At 37.5% G+C, this 11,237-nt stretch overlaps 1 protein-coding gene across 1 annotated transcript; it reads left to right on the top strand.

Moving 5' to 3' along the window:
- The first annotated feature begins 3,674 nt into the window (after positions 1–3,674).
- Positions 3,675–9,894, top strand: LOC107850874 (probable inactive receptor kinase At5g10020). The gene is made up of 3 exons (XM_016695671.2): positions 3,675–4,988; positions 6,541–8,211; positions 9,026–9,894. Exons 1-3 carry the CDS (start codon positions 4,058–4,060, stop codon positions 9,601–9,603), a joined length of 3,180 nt encoding a protein of 1,059 aa, XP_016551157.1. The 5' UTR covers positions 3,675–4,057; the 3' UTR covers positions 9,604–9,894.
- Positions 9,895–11,237: the final 1,343 nt, after the last annotated feature.

Here is an 11,237-nt window from a genome sequence, read left to right as displayed (position 1 = left end):
GGACTTTCATCATCAACCCACAAGGTATAAAGACATCTCCTTCTTCTGCTACCAATTCGGCTTCACTATCAATGTCATCATCCTCTTGACGGATTTCCTCACTACCATTATTTAGGGTCACTTTACCCCCAATAAAGTAAGGATCACCTTCCACAAACACAATGTTTCTTTGGTTGGGGCATTCACTAGCCTTATGATGCCAACCTTGACATTTAAAAAAAACAATACCTTTAGGATTAGAAGTAGAAGATGTATTACCTTCAAGCCATGGTGGATATCTTTGGATGGCCCTATCAACGGGTTTCTTCTCAAAAGATTTGTAGGCATCCTTGTTCTTGTTCCATCCGAAGGTCTTCTTGGCATCATTGTTCCTTTCAACCTCAATGACTGCTTTAACAAGATTCTCAATTCGGTCAAACTTGTGGATAACTAGTTGAGAAATAATCTCATAGCACAAGCCACATTTGGACTAAGCTAGGTAATAATTTGGAGGTTCAATAATATAAAGACGAAGAATTAAGTTTGAAACTCCTCATGAGACTCCTCCACACTTCTATCACCTTGCCGCAAGTTATAGAGCCTTGTTAATTGCTCGTGCTTGAACCTTTCCATGACATATTTCTCTCTCATAAGTGCTTTCAATTCATCCCAATTCGAAAGGTCAAGCTTGTTATTTCTTGCTTTTTGCAACCGTTTGGTATCCCACCAAGTAGATGCATACCCTTTAAGTTGAGCAATGGCATGGGCGACCTTCTAATGAGAAGTTAACTCAATGAGTCAGAAGATTTGATTGCATTGTAACTCCCAATCAAGATAGAGAGACGGACTAGTTTCTTTGAAGGTAGGAAGAGTGATCTTGATGGAGTTAAAATCCATATATCTACCCATATTTCCTCCTTGGTCCCCTAAACCTTCTTGAACATGAGGATGGTGTCCCAAATTGCCTCTAGCATGAGGATCCGGTCCAAACCTTCCCTTCATGCCCTTATGTCCTCCGCCATGAGATCCTCTTCTATTTCTCACAAACTTCGCAAAGAGAGTTATTTCATCTAACTCCTCACCTTCATAAGAACCCTTACCTTCCACACCATCAATTCAGATTGGTTGGTTTTGGTTAAGAGGGACTCTCGACATTTCTTGGTTTTGTGGAGCCTCTTGGTGGATTTGATTTTGGTTGTTTGGATAAGTAGGGACTTGGTTGATGGGTTCATGGACTTGTCTAGGCAGATTGAACATTTGGTGAAGTGTTTTCGGAGTTATAGTAGGGGAGATGTTGGGAGCATGTCCACTAGATGAGGGATGGTAGTTTTTAAGACTTGAGTGGGTGGAGTCTAGAAGAACTTCCAAGGTGTCCATTCTCCTTGAAAGAGAACCTTCCATCCCTTCCATTCTTCCCTCCATCCTCTTCATTCGACCACTAAGATCATGTTTCACACCCATTATGGCTGCCATCAAAGCATCTATATTTACTCCTCCCGGAGATCTTGGACTACCTTCACCCGAAGCCATGATACCTAATAAGCAAATGTTAAAGAATTTAAACAAAAACAGTAAACACGTTAAAGGTTAGCAAAAAAAATCAGCCTCACAAACTCTCAAGCTCACACCTTTGAAGCATCACTTAATTGGCCTTACAAGTGTTGGTAACTCGCTTATACTCCAATGAGGTTACTTGGTTCCAATTGTGGCTCGAGGTTAGAGTAGATTCTTGTTTTAAATGACTCAAGAAGTATTATTCGAACTAGAATCAAGAATGGCTATGATTCATAAATGAGAAAGCACAAACAAATAATTCTAACACGAAAAATGTATTCAAAAACTAATTCACAACCTAGTAGGTATTTACTAGTTTGCTAATTAGTATGAGAATCAACAAGATGGAAACCAATTGGAAACAAGGAAAAGAAAGTAGGAATTCCAAAATTCTTGAGCCTATGATAACTATTGGTCGTTGAAATGTCGTTGAAGTTGAGAAAAAAAAATTTCTTACAAACTTGAGTGTTCAATCTTCAAATGATGGAAAGGAATTTTCGGCCAAGGTAGGTAGACAAACAAGACTTTAGGCTTCCTTTTCAAGATTCAAAAGTCTTGACCTACTTTCACTCTTTTAGTAAGACAACTTTTTTGGAAGTCTTGTCTCCTTTCTCTTTTTAGTCAATCTTGAAAAATGGCCTTACTACTTTATGGTAACTAGACTTTTTGGAAACCTTTTATTCTTTTACTACTTTGGTGTTGTCTTGAAAATATTTTCAAGACAAACAAGAAGTCACACTCTCCTTTTCTTGACTTAAGATCAAACAAACTCTTTTGAAGTTTCTTCTTCAACACAACACAAGAATATCAAGAACAACAACAACAATAGCCGTCCATAAGGTTCAACAACAGCTTGAAAATTTAGCTCAAGAACTTGAATCTAGACTCAAGAAGTGCTAGTGAACAAGAAGATAACATAAGAAACTACCAAAACACATAAAGGACACCTAGATCTAGACTCAAACTTTCGGCCAAGACAACAACAATAAGAACACACTTCTCGGCCAAGAACACCAAACTCAAGAACACCTTTTTTTTTTATTTTTCAACTAACCAAGCCCAAGATTGATCTTGTGGGAACAAAATCAGCCTTAACTTTGATACCAAATGATACCAACCAAGCTACGGAAGACACTAAAAATGACATAAAACAGTCCACAAAGTAAGAGGAACCCGAGGACCAAATAAGACCTAGTCTCGACAACAGCAACAACACAAGAATAATAAGATTACAAGGTGTTCAACACCTATTTTCAGCGAGCCAACAAACTAACAATATGATAACAACAAGAACAATAATCTCACGGTTTCCACACAAACCCGAGAACATGAAAACAAATGAGTAATATGTATAGAAAGATAGGTAACTTGACATACAAATACATAAACACTATGAACCTTAGTGTGTATCAAACACAAAGACCCAAGAATTCATATAAGATAACACCAAGTTCTTACGGGACCTCAAGGAAATTGAAATTCCCAAGCAACCACCGTTTCTAAGCTAGTTACCAACACAAGTGATGTCCACATTTGTCAAAGTGAAATCCACACTTGCAAGAATCTCTCAAGAGCACTCAAAAATATATTATCAAAGTTGTGAGAAATGACCTAACAGGTTCTATTTATAGTCTTGACTACTTATTACACAAAAGGACCAAAGCCCTTTAATGAAAGCCACAAGAGGGGCGACTTTGGAATGTAGACTTGGGTAGCCTTGGATTGTTTTGAAGGCTTTCTTGACACTTCAAGGTTTGTTCTCTTGGTTGGGCACCCCGTAGCCCGGGTCTCAATGTATTGGTTTACAATCATGTCCTCGAAAGTTAAGAGGCCTCTTTGACCCGTATCATTCACCGACTCAATCATTCTTAACGATCCTTGACTTTCTTTGTGAGATATCACCTGTTTTAGCGACTTAATCATTCTTCTCGATTCTTGACTTTCTTGTGAGATATCACTTACTACATCGACTCAATGATCCTTATTAATCCTTGTCTTTTCCAATGATATATCACCTGCTTTGCCGACTTAATCATTCTTGATTCTTGATTTTTTCAGTGAAATAGCACCTGATTTATTGACTCAAAACTTCATAGGTAAAAGATTTTAAAGTTATAATTCCCTTTTCAAGAACTTAAAGTAAGGAGCATTAGAATAACACCAAAAATCTGTTTGAAACGCACACACCCCACTCCCCCCCGCAACTCCTCCACCCCTCTAAGCACCACCCCATTCCAACAGAGTAATACTGAGAGAGCAAAATACAAAGGAGACACCAACTCATTTGCCACTCTATCCCCGATATAAAAACCCTAATTTCCCTCTTTTTATACCCCTTTTCCACGCCCACCCCCACCCCCACCCCACCCCCACCCCCCTATCCACCCCAAGCTCTTTCTTGAATTTCCATGGTGCTCTCTCCATAGTCCACCTTAACCCTTTCCGACTTCTACCCATTTTCAGACTTTCCTTTTTCATCTCAAATGCCTCATTTTTAGTGCTTAACTTCACTCACATTCTCCCAATGACTCCTCCTCAATCTCTCTCTTTACTCCTCCTGGCACTTGTGTTCATGCTCAATGGTTGTTCTTCAGCAGTAGAAGATGAAATTCGATCACTTTTGGAGTTCAAAAAAGGTATTAAAAACGACCCATTAGGCAAAATCTTCAGTTCATGGATACCAAGTCCTTCAGATCTATCAGCGTGTCCCAGTTCATTCTATGGCGTTGAATGCGATGCCAACTCCAATTCTGTTGCTTCCATTACCCTTGACGGACTTGGACTTGTAGGTGACTTGAAGTTCTCAACTCTAAATGGGTTGAAACAGCTTAAAGTTCTTAGTCTTTCGGGTAACTCTTTTACGGGCCGGATTGTTCCTGCTTTGGGCACGTTGGTCACTCTTCAGCATTTGGATCTGTCGGGGAATTTGTTTTATGGGCCGATTCCAGCTAGAATTAATGAGCTTTGGGGTTTGAATTATCTTAATTTATCAAATAATAATTTTAATGGGGGTTACCCAAGTGGAATTGGTAATCTTCAGCAGTTGAGAGTTCTTGATTTGCATAATAATGTGTTATGGGGTGATGTTGGGGAGTTGTTCTTGGAGTTGAAGTATATAGAGCATCTTGATTTGAGTAACAACTCGTTTTTTGGGTCGCTTCCTATGAACCCGGAAAATGGATCATTTGGTTCAACAATTCATGTAATGAATTTGAGTCATAACAATTTGGATGGTGGTTTTTTTCCTGGAAAATTGTTGCAGACATTTGGGAATTTGCAGGTTTTGGATTTGGGGTATAATGGTTTAACGGGGGAGCTTCCTTCGTTCATGTTTTTGTATAATTTAAGGGTTCTAAGGCTTGGGAATAATCAGCTTTATGGGTTGATTCCTGAGGAGCTTTTGCAGGGAATGGGTCCATTGGAAGAACTGGATCTTAGTGGCAATGGATTTTCAGGTTGGAAAATGGATATCAGTTATTTCAAAAATTTGCATTTAGTAGATCAGTATACTGTTGTTCATAATCAAATACACCTTTTATTTGTATAGTATTTTTATATGTGTTGCTCAGACTCTTCAAAAATGTCAACGGGTGCTTGTCGGATTCTCCAATGTATTTTTGGAGAATCTGTCATGGATGCAGCATTGAAAGTAAAGAGTGCGTGCAACTTAGGATTTTATGGATGCCTTGAACTTCAAGCCTCTAAATTTTTGGTGGTGGACTTGAATTGGAAACTTTCTTGTGTTTTAGTCATTGAAACTTTTACATATGTGAATGTTAAATCTTGTCTCTTTTTGTTTTTTTGTCGGGTTGTAATTAGTTTTCTTGTGTGATTAGTTGGTTGACAATCTGTATAACAGAGAATAGAAATCTTCAAGGTCTTTCAGCTTATCCAAATATTGAAAAGTTTGTTTTTTTGTATAAGTAGATTATAAAAATTTCGTTAAACAAAATCAGAATTTGGAACAACCTTTTACTGCCTGCTTTTGTCGTTTGCGTCAACGGGCACGTGAATAGCATGGACTGCATAGAGGAATTTGAATTGCAAAGCATGTCAAATAGAACTTGCCCCTTATAAGTAATCAACAAAGTGTTTCCTACTTGATGTAGTAAAATTAATAATAGCCCGTTAGTTGCATGACTGCATTGTTTAGTAGATATAATATAGTCTTGTTGCAATGGTATAACTGTATGATCAAAGTTCAAAGTTCAAAGTTCATGGCAAGCTAGCTGGAGCAATATTTAGTCTCCGTTGAAAAGTTGAAAATGTTCTGCTTTCAATTTCCTATGTTTTAGCACAACATATGTATCTACAGTGTAATGGGTTTTATTTCATTAATGATCTATTTGTTCTTAAAATGTTCATATTTCTATTTATTTGTCATGCGTTACACTGTCCAAAGGCTCCCCCCTTCCCCTGCAATATAGGATGCTCATGATGACGTTGGGCCTCGGAAATGGGGAAATAATTGATGACACCATTTCTTTCTTGATAAGGAATTGATGATACCATTCCTGTCTCCGTTGTTATCAAATGAGTACTCAATTGGCGAAATGAAGGAAGTCAGTGAGACTTGATTATAGAAGAAAAGAAAAGCAAATTTATGAGGGTGGTAATTTGGGTCTCTAAGCTTAAAATTCCTTGATAACGATACTTTGTACAAAAGTTGAATGGTGCAATTGATTGATGACTGATATTTAATTCTTCTAATTCCTGCATTTATTTTTTGAGGAAGTGAATCTCAGATTAGCTAGATAGTTATGTATACTTGTCCCACTATTATTCTTTTGCCTTCCAATTTTTTAGGCGATACAGTTTTTTGTGATATTCTATAGCTAGAATAGTTGCACTTGGAGTTCATCTGAAAGTTAATATTGGATGTTTGACAACAATGCACTTTTTTTTTTTTTAGAAAAAAGATTATGTAATATCAGTTTTTTTTATGTTGGACTTGTAAACCTATTCTTAGAGATGTTTAAAATTTAATATTTCTTTCTATGCATGCAGGTTCAATTCCTGAAGTGAATTCAACAAAGTTGAGGGTTCTGAATATTTCGTCGAACCACCTATTAGGTTCATTGCCATCTTCTGTAGGAAATTGTGCAGTTGTGGATTTGAGCAAAAATGTGCTACATGATGATATATCAGTTATTGAGAGCTGGGAAACCAATTTGGAAATTATTGATTTAAGTTCAAATAGGTTAACTGGAAATATTCCCAATATCATCGCTCAGTTTCAACAATTGACTTCAATTAATTTCGGAAACAATTCTCTTGAGGGAATGTTGCCTTCAGCACTGGGCACTTCACCAAGACTGGTTAAACTTGATCTCAGCACCAATAAACTTGGTGGACCTATTCCAACTACGTATTTTACTTCGACAACACTGATGAACCTAAATGTATCTGGAAATCGGTTGTCAGGATCAATTCCTCTTGAAGGATCTCATGCTAGCGAATTGCTTGTTCAATCACCATACCAGGTTGCTCTAGAGTCTCTTGATCTTTCAGAAAACACATTGACAGGTAATTTGTCTTCTGCCATTGGTAATCTGAGGAGGCTTCATGTGCTAAATCTTGCTAAGAATCAGTTATCAGGCATGCTGCCCACTGAATTGGCTGAACTTAGAAACTTGGAATTCCTGGATGTATCTAATAACAATTTTAGTGGTAGGATCCCTGAAAAGCTTTCATTGAATTTGAGGGTGTTTGATGTGTCCAACAATGACTTAAGTGGTGCAATCCCTGATAATTTGAAAAACTTTAATGAAAGTTCATTTCGTCCTGGAAACTCAGGTTTGGTAATCCCAGAAGACTGGTCACATCATAATCCTGGTGATCATGATCAAAACAGTCAGCACCATCATAACTCGAAATCCAGTATCAGGGTAGCAATCATTCTTGCCTCAGTTGGAGCTGCTTTAATGATTGGTGTTGTTCTCCTTGCTTACCATCGAGAACGGTTCCAAGATATCCGCTTGCCAAGTGGATTTAAAGGCCAGTCTGGTGGAAGCGATGTTAAACTTGGGAGGTTCAGCCGGCCTGCTATTTTCAAGTTCCATGGCTCCTCAGAACCGCCGCCAACTTCGTTGAGTTTCTCTAATGATCACTTGCTCACTGCGAACTCGAGATCTCTGTCTGGGCAAATTGAGTCAGGTACAGAAATTGTTGAGCATGTTTCTCCAGAGGGAGTAACTGCAGTTTCAGCATCTACACATCTTGGTGCTGTGGGTAATCATCCTGCACCATCTGGTCGGAGATCCTCTCCAGGCTCTCCAATGGCTTCCTCACCTCGTTTTATCGACACAATTGAACAACCGGTGACAATGGATGTGTACTCTCCGGATAGATTGGCTGGGGAATTGTTCTTCCTGGATGGTTCACTGCCATTTACTGCCGAGGAGTTATCTCGTGCCCCTGCTGAAGTTCTCGGTAGAAGTAGCCATGGTACATTGTATAAAGCTACTCTGAATAATGGATGCGTTCTTACTGTCAAGTGGTTGCGGGTTGGGTTAGTAAAAAACAAGAAAGAATTTGCAAAGGAAGTTAAAAAGATTGGATCTATTAGGAACCCCAATGCTGTTCCTTTACGAGCATATTACTGGGGACCTCGGGAACAAGAGAGGCTTATTTTAGCGGACTACATACCAGGAGACAGTTTGGCGTTGCATCTCTATGGTAAGATTTATTTATAAATAACTTCAGCAATGATTTTCCATGTCTTCCATTGCTGTTTTGGTTATTAGAAAGTTTCCTTTGCTGGTCTGATGGGTGATTATCCTGTGTTGGGATCAATTTTTATCCTTCGCAAAAATAGTTTCTGAAGCAGCATAGCTTATGTCTAATTGTTGAAATCTCGTGTTTGAGGAATCATCGTGATCAAAATTATGGAGGATAAAGTAAGCTTGGCCCCAAAAAGAATTTTGGCTTGCCTCTCTTGCAAGAGTCTCTTTTACATGTCTTATTATGTAGATAGCGATGAGATCATACTTGGATCTGTGGCCTCTTATGAATCCAGTCGTACAGTCGTTGTAAAATAAAAGGATTGCACTTGTAGAATCTGAATGTTCTTTACTCCAGTTATGGTGGTTAGAATGTATACACAGATCTTTATGTTTCATCTGAGTTCCTTCAAAGGAACTCCAGAAAGGTACAACAAATCTCTGGTTCACTAATTGCCGTACTCCAACGGCCCCACATCAAGAGCCCATCAAAATTAGGGAGTAGACCTATTCTACCATCTTGTTTGCATGACTGGAATATGTAATAATTGCTCAGCGGTTTGCTTTAAATAGCATTTCCATGTGTCAGAATGATTCATTATTCATGATAGTAAAACTCATAGATATGGTGAGTTGAAATATAGCTTCATCATAGCTTCCGGGGGCTCAGTGAATACTGATTACTTGTAGACATGTCGGGGTTTTGGGAACTTTAAAGTTTTTGTATTTTTCGCAGTTTTAAGTTTTTAATGAATGTCTGCTTTTTACAGAGACAACCCCACGAAGGTACTCTCCGTTGTCCTTCAACCAAAGGTTAAAAGTAGCTGTTGAAGTTGCTCGGGGTTTGGGATATCTGCATGAGAGAGGACTGCCTCATGGAAACTTGAAGCCTACTAATATAATCTTGGTTGGTGCTGATTACAGTGCCCTCCTCACTGATTATGGTCTCCATCGCTTGATGACTTCAGCAGGGATTGCGGAGCAGATACTGAACCTAGGGGCTCTAGGTTACCGTGCTCCTGAACTTGCCACCGCGACCAAACCTATCCCATCATTTAAGGCTGATGTATATGCCCTTGGTGTGATTCTAATGGAATTGCTGACGAGAAGAAGTGCGGGTGACATAATCTCGGGGCAATCTGGTGCTGTTGATTTAACAGACTGGGTTCGGTTGTGTGATCAAGAAGGTAGAGGAATGGACTGTATTGATAGGGACATTGCAGGAGGGGAAGAACACTGCAGAGCAATGGACGATCTGCTAACTGTGTCGTTAAGGTGTATTCTTCCGGTAAATGAAAGGCCTAACATTAGACAAGTTGTTGAAGATCTGTGTTCCATATCTGTGTGAAATTTTGTACATGTTGTCTTGGAATTACAATTCTTTTTTCCTTTTCCTTCAATTTATTTGTCTCCTATTGGTTGGTTGCCTTCTAATGTTGGTCAATCCTTACATATTCCCATTTCTTCCTCCCTTCCCCTTCAATTTTTGTGTAAAGGGATGATCAATCCATTGATTGACATTTTTTCTCAAATTAGAAAGGATTGCAATTATTTATTTGTAATTTTATTTAGCTAACAGAAATTGGCACCTATTTGTTTACAGTTAGTGTACACGTTCATTTACATTTCTTCTATTCCATCCTGCAGTTCTGTTGCCCGCTTTTTCTTTTTTTATAATAGAATTGTTTATAATATATTAAAATTTAGAAATATAGTTACAAAAAGATGTGGCAACTGGCCAGAGTGCAGAAGATGTCAGGTTAAATTAAAATAAATTATCGCTATAGATTTTTTTTTCCGTCTATGATCGTTATAGATTTATTTATTTATTTAGAACTAGTCAGAAGTGTAATTTTTTCCCTCAAAATCTAATGGTTGGTAGTCTTTATCTTCTGATTATTTCTTTATGGGGTAGTATACTTGGGGTCAGTTTAGTAGGGTGTATGAGAATCTATAATATATTAAAAGTGTGGAGGCATTTAGAAAAGTGATTTGAATTTTTGTTCTTCATGAAAAGATCCCCCTTTAGACAAAACTGTGAACCTAATGTAGCTCATGTAGCTATGAGGCTAAGAGTTCCTGCGGGGACTAAGGATCAGAAAGTGACTCATTCATCTTACGGAGTTATCTTCCTGTAGCTGAGATTACGTTGCCAGAGTTCCTATGGCTTCGTCTAATTATACTTTGGCTTCGTTCATAACCAACAACTTTACCTTTCGACTTTGATCCGACTATGAACTTTGGTTCACGCTCTACGTATCTTATTCTTTCAAGTCCTCAACATTCTGTCCGAATTGCTTGCTTCCTTTAGAAAGAGGTCACTCCTGTCAATGAATACCATTCATAGTTGTCTATGTTAGTAACATAATAGCCATAACGAATTTGTTTTTCACTATCTTCTTCAATTTAATATTTAATTATTTCTATTATATTAACTAGACTCCTAAAATATATGAGATTCCTAAAATAGGTAATAAATGCTCCTATAAACGTATGAAAAGAAAAAGAAGAAAGAAAAAAAGAATCTATATAAAACTCTAATTCGTATGGTTTTAGTTTGTATAATTTTGGTAAATAATTTGTGAATCAATTAATATTTTTCTTTATACTGATCAATTAGAAAAATACTCCTTAAATAGGATAGAAAAATATTTCTAAAATATGACTCTATTAAGGAAATACTTTTATAAATATTGAGATGCACGTTAAATTAGAGAATAAATTAGTTTACTTATTGAGAAAAAACACTTAATTTTCTAATCCTCAACTTCATATCTCCTTTGTTTTCATTCAAGTCATTTTTTAGGGTCAAAATTTTCACTCAGCCAAGAATTAGTTTCATAAAAATTGAAGCTTTGTGATCACTATTGTATTATTTTGTTGTAGTTTACGGGTCATAGATGAATTTACGGGTGATAGATGAATGTCGGTCGGCTTTGAAGAATTTCTTTAGATAAAAGTTAGATCTAATTGTATTATTTT

This window comes from Capsicum annuum, chromosome 12, assembly GCF_002878395.1.
Source record: "Capsicum annuum cultivar UCD-10X-F1 chromosome 12, UCD10Xv1.1, whole genome shotgun sequence".
NCBI lineage: Eukaryota > Viridiplantae > Streptophyta > Magnoliopsida > Solanales > Solanaceae > Capsicum > Capsicum annuum.
The sequence above is the reverse complement of the archived record's forward strand: the minus strand, read 5'-3'. Positions and strand labels throughout refer to the sequence as shown.

Bases quoted from the DNA above. Each gene is read 5' to 3' on its own strand.
- LOC107850874 (XM_016695671.2), top strand. From the start codon at position 4,058: ATGACTCCTCCTCAATCTCTCTCTTTACTCCTCCTGGCACTTGTGTTC. The intron at 4,989-6,540 runs GTTGGAAAATGG...CTATGCATGCAG, and splicing joins TAGTGGCAATGGATTTTCAG to GTTCAATTCCTGAAGTGAAT. The intron at 8,212-9,025 runs GTAAGATTTATT...TGCTTTTTACAG, and splicing joins TTTGGCGTTGCATCTCTATG to AGACAACCCCACGAAGGTAC.